General features: G+C 43.5%; 1 protein-coding gene across 1 annotated transcript in view; it reads right to left on the reverse strand.

The window, feature by feature from the left end:
• Positions 1 to 2,284: 2,284 nt before the first annotated feature.
• Positions 2,285 to 17,748, reverse strand: part of LOC118382870 (rho guanine nucleotide exchange factor TIAM1-like) — a gene marked incomplete at its 3' end in the record, with an annotated part of 60,769 nt that continues 45,305 nt past the window's right edge. Inside the window, exons 2-7 of the mRNA XM_052502073.1 lie at positions 9,222 to 9,356; positions 8,294 to 9,012; positions 7,302 to 7,683; positions 5,843 to 5,845; positions 5,630 to 5,689; positions 2,285 to 2,522 (exon numbers count right to left, since the gene is read on the reverse strand). Of these exons, the coding sequence (XP_052358033.1) occupies positions 2,285 to 2,522; positions 5,630 to 5,689; positions 5,843 to 5,845; positions 7,302 to 7,683; positions 8,294 to 9,003 (1,393 nt within the window). The remainder of the gene's footprint in view (positions 2,523 to 5,629; positions 5,690 to 5,842; positions 5,846 to 7,301; positions 7,684 to 8,293; positions 9,013 to 9,221; positions 9,357 to 17,748) is intronic.

The raw sequence follows: 17,748 nt of genomic DNA on the forward strand, positions 1-17,748 counted from the left end.
GGATAGTAGTAATAGTAGTAGTAACAGGGTATAGTAGTAATAGTAGTAGTAACAGGGATAGTAGTAAGTAGTAGTAGTAACAGGGATAGTAGTAATAGTAGTAGTAACAGGGGATAGTAGTAATAGTAGTAGTAACAGGGTATAGTAGTAATAGTAGTAGTAACAGGGGATAGTAGTAATAGTAGTAGTAACAGGGTATAGTAGTAATAGTAGTAGTAACAGGGGATAGTAGTAGTAACAGGGGATAGTAGTAATAGTAGTAGTAACAGGGTATAGTAGTAATAGTAGTAGTAACAGGGGATAGTAGTAATAGTAGTAGTAACAGGGTATAGTAGTAATAGTAGTAGTAACAGGGAATAGTAGTAGTAACAGGGTATAGTAGTAATAGTAGTAGTAACAGGGGATAGTAGTAATAGTAGTAGTAACAGGGTAGTAATAGTAGTAGTAGTAACAGTATAGTAGTAATAGTAGTAGTAACAGGGGATAGTAGTAGTAACAGGGTAGTAGTAATAGTAGTAGTAGTAACAGGGGATAGTAGTAGTAGTAGTAGTAACAGGGATAGTAGTAATATAGTAGTAGTAACAGGGGATAGTAGTAATAGTAGTAGTAACAGGGTATAGTAGTAATAGTAGTAGTAACAGGGTATAGTAGTAATAGTAGTAGTAGTAACAGGGTATAGTAGTAATAGTAGTAGTAGTAACAGGGTATAGTAGTAATAGTAGTAGTAGTAACAGGGATAGTAGTAATAGTAGTAGTAACAGGTATAGTAGTAATAGTAGTAGTAGTAACAGGGTATAGTAGTAATAGTAGTAGTAACAGGGATAGTAGTAGTAACAGGGTATAGTAAGTAATAGTAGTAGTAACAGGGGATAGTAGTAGTAGTAAGTAGTAACAGGGGATAGTAAGTAGTAACAGGGTATAGTAGTAATAGTAGTAGTAACAGGGGATAGTAGTAATAGTAGTAGTAACAGGGGATAGTAGTAATAGTAGTAGTAGTAACAGGGGATAGTAGTAATAGTAGTAGTAACAGGGGATAGTAGTAATAGTAGTAGTAACAGGGGATAGTAGTAATAGTAGTAGTAACAGGGGATAGTAGTAATAGTAGTAGTAACAGGGGATAGTAGTAACAGGATATAGTAGTAATAGTAGTAGTAACAGGGGATAGTAGTAATAGTAGTAGTAACAGGATATAGTAGTAATAGTAGTAGTAACAGGGTATAGTAGTAGTAACAGGGTATAGTAGTAGTAGTAACAGGGTATAGTAGTAGTAACAGGGTATAGTAGTAGTAGTAACAGGGGATAGTAGTAGTAGTAGTAACAGGGTATAGTAGTAATAGTAGTAGTAACAGTATAGTAGTAATAGTAGTAGTAACAGGGTATAGTAGTAATAGTAGTAGTAACAGGGGATAGTAGTAATAGTAGTAGTAACAGGATATAGTAGTAATAGTAGTAGTAACAGGATATAGTAGTAATAGTAGTAGTAACAGGATATAGTAGTAATAGTAGTAGTAACAGGGGATAGTAGTAATAGTAGTAGTAACAGGGTATAGTAGTAATAGTAGTAGTAACAGGGTATAGTAGTAATAGTAGTAGTAACAGGGTATAGTAGTAATAGTAGTAGTAACAGGGTATAGTAGTAGTAACAGGGTATAGTAGTAGTAACAGGGTATAGTAGTAATAGTAGTAGTAACAGGGTATAGTAGTAATAGTAGTAGTAACAGGGTATAGTAGTAGTAGTAGTAGTAACAGGATATAGTAGTAGTAACAGGGTATAGTAGTAGTAACAGGGTATAGTAGTAGTAGTAGTAACAGGGTATAGTAGTAATAGTAGTAGTAACAGGGTATAGTAAGTAGTAACAGGGGATAGTAGTAGTAACAGGATATAGTAGTAATAGTAGTAGTAACAGGGTATAGTAGTAATAGTAACAGGGTATAGTAGTAATAACAGATATATATAGATACCGTATATACTGTAGGGTAGGTACTAGTTATAGCAGTGTGTGTATAGATACCGTATATACTGTAGGGTAGGTACTAGTTATAGCAGTGTGTATAGATACCGTATATACTGTAGAATTGAAATTACTAGTTATAGCAGTGTGTATAGATACAGTATATACTGTAGGGTAGGTACTAGTTATAGCAGTGTGTATAGATACAGTATATACTGTAGGGTGGAGGTACTAGTTATAGCAGTGTGTATAGATACAGTATATACTGTAGGAGTAGGTACTAGTTATAAAGTAGCTGTAATGTGTATAGAGCCAGTAGATAGGGTAGGTACCTTTGAGGCAGACCCAGTAGCTCTTCCACTTCCTCCTGGTGGCCGACTCCACCTTCTTGTTCTTCTTGTGAACCAGGAAGTTCTTGACAGCCAGACGGCCCGCCTTCCTCACGGTTCCCTGGGCAACGCTGAGCAGGGGATCTGATTGGTAGGCTGAGCTCATGACGCTCTGTTCGTCACTCAGGGCTGACCCCGCCTCCTCCAGACTCTCTGTCTGACACGAGCTCATCTCCAACTCCTGATCATAACATTACATTCAAATCAATAAAACGTTATTGTCCCTGAACAAAACAGCAATTTGTTTGCAGCATAAACAACTGAATAACAGACTAAATGGAAACTCAGCAACAACAACGTCCCGAGTTACACCAGGAATGCACAATCCCTCCATCAGTGCTCGGACTGTCCCAATAGTCTGAGAGCGGCTGGACTGCGGGCTTGCAGGTCTGTTGTAAGGCAGGTCCTCACCAGACACCACCGGCAACAACATTGACTATGGGCACAAACCCAAACGTCGCTAGACCAGACAGGACTGGCAAAAGTGCTCTTCACTGACAGTCGTGGTGTTGTCTCACCAGGGGTGAGGGCCAGATTCACGTTTATCGTCAAAGGAATGGGCGTTACACGAGGCCTGTACTCGATTTGGAGGTGGAGGGTCCGTCATGGTCTGGTGGTGTATCACAGCATCATCGGACTGAGCTTGTTGTCATTGCAGGCAATCTCAATGCTGTGTGTTACAGGGAAGACATCCTCCTCCCTCGTGGTACCCTTCCTGCAGGCTCATCCTGACATGACCCTTCAGCATGACAATGCCACCAGTCATACTGCTCGTTCCATGCGTGGAATGTCAGTGTTCTGCCATGGCCAGCAAAGAGCCCGGATCTCAATCCCATTGAGCAGGTCTGGGACCTGTTGGATCGGATGTTGAGGGCTAGGGCCGTTCCCCCAGAAATGTCCATCAACTTGGAGGTGTAAGTGTCCGGGATCTTGCAGAGATTGGTGAAAGAGTAGGGTAACTGAAGATCTCGCATAACGCTGTGTACTACTCCCTTCACAGAACAGCGCAAACGGGCTCTGACGAAACTAGAAAGAATGTCTAGTTTGAATAACAAACGACTCACAAGTCCTCAACTGGCAGCTTCGTGAAATAGTACCCGCATAAGTCCAGTCCCAACGTCAGCAGTGAAGAGGCGACTCGGATGCTGGCCTTCTAGGCATCAGTACTGATACTCCAGATACTCAACTAGTCTAAAGAAGGCCAGTTTTATTGCTTCTTTAATCAGCACTACAGTTTTCAGCTGTGCTAACATAATTGCAAAAGTGGTTCTAATGATCAATTAGCCTTTTAAAATGATCATCCTGGATTAGCTAACACAACGTACCATTGGAACACAGGAGTGATGGTTGCTGATAATGGGCCTCTGTACGCCTATGTAGATATTCCATTAAAAATCAGCCGTTTCCAGCTACAATAGTCATTTACAACATTAGCAATGTCAACACTGTATTTCTGACCAATTTGATGATATTTTTAAAAATGTGCTTTTCTTTCAAAAAAAACAAGGACATTTCTAAATGACACTAAACTTGTATGTGTGTGTGTGTGTGTGTGTGTGTGTGTGTGTGTGTGTGTGTGTGTGTGTGTGTGTGTGTATACACATATATATATATATATCTATATATATATATATATATATATGTATGTATACACACACACACACACACACACACACACACACACACACACACACACACACACACACACACACACACACTCAGAGTTTACATACACTTAGGTTGGAGTCATTAAAACGTGTTTTCAACCACTCCACAAATGTCTTGTAAACAAACTATAGTTTTGGCAAGTCGGTTAGGACATCTACTTTGTGCATGACACAAGTAATGTTTCCAATAATTGTTTACAGACAGATGATTTCACTTATAATTCACTGTATCACAATTCAGTGGGTAAGTTTACATACACTAAAGTTGACTGTGCCTTTAAAAGTTGGATTCCAGAAAAGGATGTCATGGCTTTAGAAGCTTCTGATAGGCTAATTGACATAATTTGAGTCAATTGGAGGTGTACCTGTGGATGTATTTCAAGGTCTACCTTCAGACTCGGTGTTTACATCATGGGAAAATCAAAAGACCTCAGAAACAATATTGTTGACCTCCACAAGTCTGGTTCATGGGAGCAATTTCACGCCTGAAGGTACCACATTCATCTGTACAAACAATATTACACAAGTATAAACACCATGGAACCACACAGCCGTCATAACGCTCAGGAAGGAGACGTGTTCTGTCTCCTAGAGACGAACATACTACATCCCAGAACAACAGCAAAGGACCTTGTGAAGATCCTGGAGGAAACAGGTACAAAGTATCTATATCCACAGTAAAACGAGTCATATATCGACATAACCTGGAAAGGCCCTCAGCAAGGAAGAAGCCACTGCTCCAAAACTGCCATAAAAAGCCAGACTACCGCTGCAACTACACATGGGGACAAAGATCGCATTTTGTAGAAATGTCCTCTGGTCTGATGAAACAAAAATAGAACTGTTTGGCCATAATGATCACACAGTTCTGAGGAGAAAGGGGAGGCTTGCAAGCCAAAGAACACCATCCTAACTGTGAAGCACGGGGGTGGCAGCATCATGTTTTGGGGATGCTTTGCTGCAGGGGGAACTGGTGCACTTCACAAAATATCATGACGAAGGAAAATTGTGTGGATATATTGAAGCAACATCTCAAGACATCAGTTAGAAGTTAACGCTTTGGTCAAAATGGCTCTTCCAAATGACAATGACCCAAGCATACTTCCAAAGTTGTGGCAAAATGGCTTAAGGACCACAAAGTCAAGGTATTGAGCGTCACAAAGCCCTGACTCAATACTATAGAAAATGTGTGGGCAGAACTGCAAAAGCGTGTGCGAGCAAGGAGGCCTACAAACCTGACTCAGTTACACCAGCTCTGTCAGGAGGAATGGGACAAAAAATTCACCCAACTTATTGTGGGAAGCTTGTATGAAGGCTACCAGAAACGTTTGACCCAAGTTAAACAATTTAAAGGCAATGCTACCAAATACTAATTGAGTGTATGTAAACTTCTGACCCACTGGGAATGTGATGAAAGAAATAAAAGCTGAAATAGTTCTCTCTACTATTATTTTGAACATTTCACATTTTTAAAATAAAACTGGTGATCCTAACTGACCTAAGACACAGCATTTTTTACTTGGTTTAAATGTATTTAGTTGAGGTAAACTTCCGACTTCAACTGTATGTGTGTGTGTGTGTGTATATGTGTGTGTGTGTGTGAACCAGAACCACCACCCACCTGTCTGAAGTTCTCGTAGACCCCTGACCCCTCACTGGCTCCTCCCCGCTGCTGCTTCCGCTGTCACTGCCAGCGAACAGGCTCCGCCCCGCCGCCGAGCACACACGGAGAAGGACATAGACATGGTCTTATAGCCGGGACTGATGCCCGCCCCGAAGTCACCCTGTCGTGATGCCACTGTCCTCGTACTCACTGCCCCTCTCCAGCAGTCACATCCTGGAAACACACAGGTGAGACACACAGGTACAGTCACACAGGTGAGACACACAGGTACAGTCACACAGGTGAGACACACAGGTACAGTCACACAGGTGAGACACAGGTACAGTCACACAGGTGAGACACACAGGTGAGACACACAGGTACAGACACACAGGTACAGACACACAGGGTACAGTCACACAGGTACAGTGCACAGGTACAGTCACTGGCAGGTACAGTCACACACGTACAGTCACACACGTACAGACACACAGGTGAGACACACAGGTACAGACACACAGGTACAGACACACAGGTACAGACACACAGGTACAGACACACAGGTGAGACACACAGGTACAGACACACAGGGTACAGACACACAGGTACAGTCACACAGGTACAGTCACACAGGTACAGTCACACAGGTACAGTCACACACGTACAGTCACACACGTACAGACACACAGGTGAGACACACAGGTACAGTCACACAGGTGAGACACAGGTACAGTCACACAGGTGAGACACACAGGTACAGTTACACAGGTGAGACACACAGGTACAGTCACACAGGTGAGACACACAGGTACAGTCACACAGGTGAGACACACAGGTAGAGGTGTGGGACGACACACACACACACGTACAAACACACCGTGAGCCGCACACGTACAGACACAAGGGTGAGACACACAAACACATGGGTGAGCCGCACACGTACAGACACAAAGGGTGAGACACACAAACACATGGGTGAGACACACACGTACAGACACACGTGAGACACACACACACACGTACAGACACACGGGTGAGATACACACACACAGGTAACTTTCACAAAGCAGGTGAACGATCTGAGACAAGGCCAGAAGGGCCTTAGATGAAGGGCATTCTATGAAGGCATTCTATGAAGGGCATTCTTCAAAAGGAACATAAAATTCAACATACCATTAGGATCTGGCTAAAAATACTTGAATCAGTCATAGAGCACATTGCCCTTTATGGTTGTGAGGTCTGGGGTCAGCTCACCAACCAAGACTTCCAAAATGGGACAAACACCAAATTGAGACTGCATGCAGGATTCTGCAATATATCCATTGTTTCAAACAGAATCTCTGAGCTTGAGCAATTTTGACAAAAACAATGGATATATGTTACCCTAAGAGTTGTGTAAAGTTGGTAGAATCTTCAAAATGATTCACAGCTATAATGTCTGCCAAAGGGTGCTTATACCCAGTATGATTCTGGGGGTGAAGACATAGACAAATCAATGGATCCTCATTTTGTATTTCTTAGTCATTTAGAAAATGTTCTTTAACTTTGAAAATGTGGAGCAGGTTGTGTAAATCAGTCGAGGAATGTTGTAATGTAATCTCTTTTCAGATGACATTTTAAGGCAGCAAAAATGTGAAGACTGTGCAAAGGGGTGTGTAGTCTTTCACGAGCGACTGTGATCCTACAGTACCTGTATGGTCTGTGCTCTGCGGCCCTGCATGGTGTTACAGGAGGCAGCCTGGTGATTGGTCAGGCCCTCAGACAGGCAGTGTGAGCGTCGACAGGGCAGAGTGTACGCTCCGTACGAGTTCCCATCCTCCTCCGACGGAGACAGCATCTTATCGTCCTCTCCCTCCCGGGCTTCGCGGTTAGCGTCATGGTGCCACTTAGCATAGCGTGCCACGGGCCGGCGAGTTGGGGTCTTCTGACCGCCATACAGCTGATCCAGGGAGTTGGCCCTGCCAGCAGCGTCCACACCCTCCAGACCCTCTGGGGACACGAGCCCCAGCAGGCCTTCACAATCAGGGAAGTCCCTGTCGTCTGCCTCCTCGGTGTCGATGATCTCCTCTGTGCTGAAAAAGAGAGAGAATACTTGATTAATTCACACAGATGGAAAAATTTGATTTGAACTGACAAACCTTCAGTTGACTGTTTCTTTTCATTTACATGTTAGTCATTTAGCACATCCAGAGAGACTTGCAGTTAGTACATTCATCTTAAGGTAGCTGGGTGAGACAACCACATATCACAGTCTAACCTGGTGAGATGTTCCTGGCTGAGGTCTGACTTCTCTAACCTGGTGAGATGTTCCCGGCTGAGGTCTGACTTCTCTAACCTGGTGAGATGTTCCCGGCTGAGGTCTGACTTCTCTAACCTGGTGAGATGTTCCCGGCTGAGGTCTGACTTCTCTAACCTGGTGAGATGTTCCCGGCTGAGGTCTGACTTCTCTAACCTGGTGAGATGTTCCCGGCTGAGGTCTGACTTCTCTAACCTGGTGAGATGTTCCCGGCTGAGGTCTGACTTCTCTAACCTGGTGAGATGTTCCCGGCTGAGGTCTGACTTCTCTAACCTGGTGAGGTGTTCCTGGCTGAGGTCTGACTCTCTAACCTGGTAAGATGTTCCTGGCTGAGGTCTGACTCTCTAACCTGGTGAGATGTTCCCGGCTGAGGTCTGACTTCTAACCTGGTGAGATGTTCCTGGCTGAGGTCTGACAGACTGAACTCCAGACTGTGTTCTCTCCACATGTCGGCTGATTTGGACCTCTTCTTCTTAAAGCTGACTCCCTCCCCCGGGTTCCCGGGTTCCCGGGGTCCATCTCTGGTCTTCTGGAGGTAGGTCCCATCCCCAGTGTTATTGTACAGGCCTAGACCTCTGTCCTGGGGGCACTGGGGTCTAGTCCCTGGTGTTGCTGGGTCTAACTGGGGCCCTACAGAGGGGTTGTCCAGGTGGGGCCCTACAGATGGGTTGTCCAGGTGGGGCCCTACAGACGGGTTGTCCAGGTGGGGCCCTACAGATGGGTTGTCCAGGTGGGGCCCTACAGACGGGTTGTCCAGGTGGGTATGGAAGGAGACGGGCCGGAGGTTCATGGCCATACGATCCACCCAAATAGGGGAGAAGTCTGACAGGACATTGGTCTGGTTGAAGGGCTCCAGTGCGTGATCCGCTAAGGACTGTGGGATACTAGGGGTGCTGCTGGAACGCGTGGAGGTCTCAGAGTTACGGTGTTCTACTTTGCCCTGAGTGGCGTGGCGGTCGTGGGTGCAGCGGGTGGAACCGGAGCTGGACTGGTGCTTGGAGATGCGGAGGGAACGAGACATGTGTTTGCGGGATAGGTAGCCATGTTGGGTGCCGTAGAAGGCATGGTCGCCGTTCTGGCTCTCCACGTTGCCCATGGTTACAGTCTGAAACAGGAAGCGCAGGTAACATCACAGATAAACAACTAATGACGCTATGCAGAGATAGAACAAAGTGTATTAAAACCACACCATTTTAAAATCATAGAGAATCCACAAAAAGTAACACACTATTGCCCTGGATAAAATAACATAGCTGACAATTATAAAAATGTTTTTACTCACTAACAAATTGGATCATGTATTAATGAACCAACCTGCAGTCCGCCGTTGACATCACTGGCACGTTGAGTTTCACCATCAGGCTGTCTATCCAATCACAGAGAGAGAGAGAGAGAGAGAGAGAGAGAGAGAGAGAGAGAAAATGGTAGATGGCGTTGTACACCCGAGATCTGGAGGAGAGAGGAAACAGAAACCCTGGTCAGTCATCACAGTAGAACTAAATAATGCAGAGGTTTTACAACGCTAGAGTTTCACTACGACCTGATTAGTTTCACTGCCACCTGATAGAGTTTCACTGCCACCTGATAGAGTTTCACTGCGACCTGATAGAGTTATACTACGACCTGATAGAGTTATACTACGACCTGATAGAGTTATACTACGACCTGATAGAGTTATACTACGACCTGATAGAGTTATACTACGACCTGATAGAGTTATACTACGACCTGATAGAGTTATACTACGACCTGATAGAGTCTCACTACGACCTGATAGAGTTATACTACGACCTGATAGAGTTATACTACGACCTGATAGAGTTATACTACGACCTGATAGAGTTATACTACGACCTGATAGAGTTATACTACGACCTGATAGAGTTATACTACGACCTGATAGAGTTATACTACGACCTGATAGAGTTATACTACGACCTGATAGAGTTATACTACGACCTGATAGAGTTATACTACGACCTGATAGAGTTATACTACGACCTGATAGAGTTATACTACGACCTGATAGAGTTATACTACGACCTGATAGAGTTATACTACGACCTGATAGAGTTATACTACGACCTGATAGAGTTATACTACGACCTGATAGAGTTATACTACGACCTGATAGAGTTATACTACGACCTGATAGAGTTATACTACGACCTGATAGAGTTATACTACGACCTGATAGAGTTATACTACGACCTGATAGAGTTATACTACGACCTGATAGAGTTATACTACGACCTGATAGAGTTATACTACGACCTGATAGAGTTATACTACGACCTGATAGAGTTATACTACGACCTAGAGATAGAGTTATACTACGACCTGATAGAGTTATACTACGACCTGATAGAGTTATACTACGACCTGATAGAGTTATACTACGACCTGATAGAGTTATACTACGACCTGATAGAGTTATACTACGACCTGATAGAGTTATACTACGACCTGATAGAGTTATACTACGACCTGATAGAGTTATACTACGACCTGATAGAGTTATACTACGACCTGATAGAGTTATACTACGACCTGATAGAGTTATACTACGACCTGATAGAGTTATACTACGACCTGATAGAGTTATACTACGACCTGATAGAGTTATACTACGACCTGATAGAGTTATACTACGACCTGATAGAGTTATACTACGACCTGATAGAGTTATACTACGACCTGATAGAGTTATACTACGACCTGATAGAGTTATACTACGACCTGATAGAGTTATATACGACCTGATAGAGTTATACTACGACCTGATAGAGTTATACTGATAGAGTTATATACTACGACCTGATAGAGTTATACTACGACCTGATAGAGTTATACTGCGACCTGATAGAGTTATACTACGACCTGATAGAGTTATACTACGACCTGATAGAGTTATACTACGACCTGATAGAGTTATACTACGACCTGATAGAGTTATACTACGACCTGATAGAGTTATACTACGACCTGATAGAGTTATACTACGACCTGATAGAGTTATACTACGACCTGATAGAGTTATACTACGACCTGATAGAGTTATTATGATTGACAGAGTTATACTACGACCTGATAGAGTTATACTACGACCTGATAGAGTTATACTACGACCTGATAGAGTTATACTACGACCTGATAGAGTTATACTACGACCTGATAGAGTTATACTACGACCTGATAGAGTTATACTACGACCTGATAGAGTTATACTACGACCTGATAGAGTTATACTACGACCTGATAGAGTTATACTACGACCTGATAGAGTTTACTACGACCTGATAGAGTTATACTACGACCTGATAGAGTTATACTCCTGATAGAGTTATACTACGACCTGATAGAGTTATACTACGACCTGATAGAGTTATACTACGACCTGATAGAGTTATACTACGACCTGATAGAGTTTACTACGACCTGATAGAGTTTACTACGACCTGATAGAGTTATACTACGACCTGATAGAGTTATACTACGACCTGATAGAGTTATACTACGACCTGATAGAGTTATACTACGACCTGATAGAGTTATACTACGACCTGATAGAGTTATACTACGACCTGATAGTTATACTACGACCTGATAGAGTTATACTACGACCTGATAGAGTTATACTACGACCTGATAGAGTTATACTACGACCTGATAGAGTTATACTACGACCTGATAGAGTTTCACTGACCTGATAGAGTTATACTACGACCTGATAGAGTTATACTACGACCTGATAGAGTTATACTACGACCTGATAGAGTTATACCACGACCTGATAGAGTTATACTACGACCTGATAGAGTTTCTCATTACACCTGATATACTACGACCTGACAGAGTTTACTCACCTGATAGAGCCACCTGATAGAGTTATACTACGACCTGATAGAGTTATACTACGACCTGATAGAGTTATACTACGACCTGATAGAGTTATACTACGACCTGATAGAGTTATACTACGACCTGATAGAGTTATACTACGACCTGATAGAGACCTGATAGAGTTATACTACGACCTGATAGAGTTATACTACGACCTGATAGAGTTATACTACGATAGAGACCTGATAGAGTTATACTACGACCTGATAGAGTTATACTAAGGACCTGATAGAGTTATACTACGACCTGATAGAGTTATACTACGACCTGATAGAGTTATACTACGACCTGATAGAGTTTACTGCGACCTGATAGAGTTATACTACGACCTGATAGAGTTTCCACTACGACCTGATAGAGTTATACTACGACCTGATAGAGTTATACTACGACCTGATAGAGTTATACTACGACCTGATAGAGTTATACTACACCTGATAGAGTTATACTACGACCTGATAGAGTTATACTACGACCTGATAGAGTTTCACTGCCACCTGATAGAGTTCCAGTTATAGAGTTCCACTGCGACCTGATAGAGTTCCACTGCGACCTGATAGAGTTATTCCACTGATAGAGTTATACTGCGACCTGATAGAGTTCCACTGCGACCTAGAGATGCGACCTGATAGAGTTATTCCTGATAGAGTTATACTGCGACCTGATAGAGTTCCACACGACCTGATAGAGTTCCACTGCCACCTGATAGAGTTTCACTGCCACCTGATAGAGTTATACTACGACCTGATAGAGTTATACTACGACCTGATAGAGTTATACTACGACCTGATAGAGTTATACTAAGGACCTGATAGAGTTATACTACGAAATGATAGAGTTATACTACGACCTGATAGAGTTTCACTGCCACCTGATAGAGTTCCACTGCGACCTGATAGAGTTCCACTGCGACCTGATAGAGTTATACTACGACCTGATAGAGTTCCACTGCCACCTGATAGAGTTCCACTGCCACCTGATAGAGTTCCACTGCGACCTGATAGAGTTCCACTGCGACCTGATAGAGTTCCACTGCGACCTGATAGAGTTCCACTGCCACCTGATAGAGTTCCACTGCCACCTGATAGAGTTTCACTGCCACCTGATAGAGTTTCACTGCCACCTGATAGAGTTTCACTGCCACCTGATAGAGTTCCACTGCGACCTGATAGAGTTCCACTGCCACCTGATAGAGTTCCACTGCCACCTGATAGAGTTTCACTGCCACCTGATAGAGTTATACTACGACCTGATAGAGTTCCACTGCCACCTGATAGAGTTATACTACGAAATGATAGAGTTATACTACGAAATGATAGAGTTTCACTACGACCTGATAGAGTTATACTACGAAATGATAGAGTTATACTACGACCTGATAGAGTTATACTACGACCTGATAGAGTTATACTACGACCTGATTAGAGTTATACTACGACCTGATAGAGTTTCACTACGACCTGATTAGAGTTATACTACGACCTGATAGAGTTATACTACGACCTGATAGAGTTATACTACGACCTGATAGAGTTATACTACGACCTGATAGAGTTATACTACGACCTGATAGAGTTATACTGCGACCTGATAGAGTTATACTACGACCTGATAGAGTTTCACTACGACCTGATAGAGTTATACTACGACCTGATAGAGTTATACTACGACCTGATAGAGTTATACTACGACCTGATAGAGTTATACTACGACCTGATAGAGTTATACTAAGGACCTGATAGAGTTATACTACGAAATGATAGAGTTATACTACGACCTGATAGAGTTTCACTGCCACCTGATAGAGTTCCACTGCGACCTGATAGAGTTCCACTGCGACCTGATAGAGTTATACTACGACCTGATAGAGTTCCACTGCCACCTGATAGAGTTCCACTGCGACCTGATAGAGTTCCACTGCGACCTGATAGAGTTCCACTGCGACCTGATAGAGTTCCACTGCGACCTGATAGAGTTCCACTGCCACCTGATAGAGTTCCACTGCCACCTGATAGAGTTTCACTGCCACCTGATAGAGTTATACTACGACCTGATAGAGTTTCACTGCCACCTGATAGAGTTCCACTGCGACCTGATAGAGTTCCACTGCCACCTGATAGAGTTCCACTGCCACCTGATAGAGTTTCACTGCCACCTGATAGAGTTATACTACGACCTGATAGAGTTCCACTGCCACCTGATAGAGTTATACTACGAAATGATAGAGTTATACTACGAAATGATAGAGTTATACTACGAAATGATAGAGTTTCACTACGACCCGATAGAGTTATACTACGACCTGATAGAGTTATACTACGACCTGATAGAGTTATACTACGACCTGATAGAGTTATACTACGACCTGATAGAGTTATACTACGACCTGATAGAGTTATACTACGACCTGATAGAGTTATACTAAGGACCTGATAGAGTTATACTACGAAATGATAGAGTTATACTACGACCTGATAGAGTTTCACTGCCACCTGATAGAGTTCCACTGCGACCTGATAGAGTTCCACTGCGACCTGATAGAGTTATACTACGACCTGATAGAGTTCCACTGCCACCTGATAGAGTTCCACTGCCACCTGATAGAGTTCCACTGCGACCTGATAGAGTTCCACTGCGACCTGATAGAGTTCCACTGCGACCTGATAGAGTTCCACTGCCACCTGATAGAGTTCCACTGCCACCTGATAGAGTTTCACTGCCACCTGATAGAGTTTCACTGCCACCTGATAGAGTTTCACTGCCACCTGATAGAGTTCCACTGCGACCTGATAGAGTTCCACTGCCACCTGATAGAGTTCCACTGCCACCTGATAGAGTTTCACTGCCACCTGATAGAGTTATACTACGACCTGATAGAGTTCCACTGCCACCTGATAGAGTTATACTACGAAATGATAGAGTTATACTACGAAATGATAGAGTTTCACTACGACCTGATAGAGTTATACTACGAAATGATAGAGTTATACTACGACCTGATAGAGTTATACTACGACCTGATAGAGTTATACTACGACCTGATTAGAGTTATACTACGACCTGATAGAGTTTCACTACGACCTGATTAGAGTTATACTACGACCTGATAGAGTTATACTACGACCTGATAGAGTTATACTACGACCTGATAGAGTTATACTACGACCTGATAGAGTTATACTACGACCTGATAGAGTTATACTACGACCTGATAGAGTTATACTACGACCTGATAGAGTTTCACTAAGACCTGATAGAGTTATACTACGACCTGATAGAGTTATACTACGACCTGATAGAGTTATACTACGACCTGATAGAGTTTCACTAAGACCTGATAGAGTTATACTACGACCTGATAGAGTTATACTACGACCTGATAGAGTTATACTACGACCTGATAGAGTTATACTACGACCTGATAGAGTTTCACTAAGACCTGATAGAGTTATACTACGACCTGATAGAGTTATACTACGACCTGATAGAGTTATACTACGACCTGATAGAGTTATACTACGACCTGATAGAGTTTCACTAAGACCTGATAGAGTTATACTACAACCTGATAGAGTTATACTACGACCTGATAGAGTTTCACTACGACCTGATAGAGTTTCACTACGACCTGATAGAGTTATACTACGACCTGATAGAGTTATACTACGACCTGATAGAGTTATACTACGACCTGATAGAGTTATACTACGACCTGATAGAGTTATACTACGACCTGATAGAGTTATACTACGACCTGATAGAGTTTCACTACGACCTGATAGAGTTATACTACGACCTGATAGAGTTATACTACGACCTGATAGAGTTATACTACGACCTGATAGAGTTATACTGCGACCTGATAGAGTTATACTACGACCTGATAGAGTTATACTACGACCTGATAGAGTTATACTACGACCTGATAGAGTTATACTACAACCTGATAGAGTTATACTACGACCTGATAGAGTTATACTACGACCTGATAGAGTTATACTACGACCTGATAGAGTTATACTACGACCTGATAGAGTTTCACTGCGACCACATTATACTGTTCCTACTTGTACTGGTTTTACTGGGCTACAACACCTAATAAAACTGTATGAACTGTAAGACTGTGTCACAAACAAATCTGAAACATTGTACCACACACACACACTACAACATTAGTTCTTTACACAGGGATGCTCTGTGGGTAAGATTACCCTTATTGACTAGAAACGGATTAAGTTGACAGTATCAATCTGTCCTCTATTAGACCAGGGTTCAATAGCTCTGTTCAGGGTCACTCTCAGTGACCCTATCCAGCAGAGAGAGAGAGAGAGAGAGATTTTGGTCACAACAGATCCTGTTTTAACAGCCTGGTCAAGCCTAGAGCTGGCCTGAGGGTTAACGGAGAAAACCTGGGATTCTAAAAACGACCAAGCGGTCACCGCCGCCACTTGTTTTGGTAAATAGATGAAGGATGAAGCTAGACAAATGTAACCACTGTCTAGTTCATGAACAGAGCTATGGATGCAAGGATTAATCCAAACGGATGTACCAATCACGGACTGACCAGAGAACAGTTTACAGGGAGAGGTAGGAGTGTAGGACCAAAGCTAACATGCAGCAGAGAGGGAGAGAGGGAGTGAGACAGTGACCCGAGAGAGACAGAGTGAGAGACAGTGAGAGAGAGAGACAGAGAGACAGAGAGACAGAGAGAGCGAGACCGAGAGACAGTGAGAGAGACAGAGTGAGAGGGAGAGACCGAGAGACAGTGACCCGAGAGAGACAGAGAGAGCGAGAGAGACCGAGAGAGAGAGACAGTGACCTGAGAGAGAGAGCGAGAGAGAGACAGTGACCTGAGAGAGAATGAGAGACAGACCGAGAGAGACAGAGAGAGTGAGAGACAGACCGAGAGAGACAGAGAGAGTGAGAGACAGACCGAGAGAGACAGAGAGAGTGAGAGACAGACCGAGAGAGACAGAGAGAGTGAGAGACAGACCGAGAGAGACAGAGAGAGTGAGAGACAGACCGAGAGAGACAGAGAGAGTGAGAGACAGACCGAGAGAGACAGAGAGAGTGAGAGACAGACCGAGAGAGACAGAGAGAGTGAGAGAGGTAGAATCGTTCAGGGAGAGAGCTCGTTGGAGCAAAACTAGCATAACACAGAAGTGGTTTCCAATGCTGCCGTGTCTCCTCTGACTCCTCCCATCACACCACTTCACAACAGATCTCTGGCACTGACAGGGGAGAAGAAGTCATCCACTCAGCTCGTCTCTCAATGAGCAGCAGGCATTCAGTCAGCGTGTAAAGTGGAGGACAAGAAAGAGGAGGAGATGATTGAATGGAAGAGAGGAAAGACAGAGGAGGGAAAAGATGGAGGACAGAGCACATACATCCTGAGCATGCCTGGGTTAGTTAGAGATGGATCACAGAGCACATACATCCTGAGCATGCCTGGGTTAGTTAGAGATGGATCACAGAGCACATACATCCTGAGCATGCCTGGGTTAGTTAGAGATGGAGCACAGAGCACATACATCCTGAGCATGCCTGGGTTAGTTAGAGATGGATCACAGAGCACATACATCCTGAGCATGCCTGGGTTAGTTAGAGATGGGGCACAGAGCACATACATCCTGAGCATGCCTGGGTTAGTTAGAGATGGATCACAGAGCACATACATCCTGAGCATGCCTGGGTTAGTTAGAGATGGGGCACAGAGCACATACATCCTGAGCATGCCTGGTTTAGTTAGAGATGGGGCAAGCTGAGCAGCACCAGCTCCTCTGTGTTGGTTGTAGTTTCTATGGCATGAAGCTAGGAGGAGGGAGTGGAGGGAAGGAGGGGGTCCATGGAGAAAGGAGAGAAGTTGCCAGTCAGTCAATCAGCCAGACAGCTAGTCAGTCATAAAGATACTAGTCCATTAGCCACACTGATGGAACAG

Source organism: Oncorhynchus keta, unplaced genomic scaffold (assembly GCF_023373465.1).
Source record: "Oncorhynchus keta strain PuntledgeMale-10-30-2019 unplaced genomic scaffold, Oket_V2 Un_contig_15027_pilon_pilon, whole genome shotgun sequence".
NCBI classification, from domain to species: Eukaryota; Metazoa; Chordata; class Actinopteri; order Salmoniformes; family Salmonidae; genus Oncorhynchus; species Oncorhynchus keta.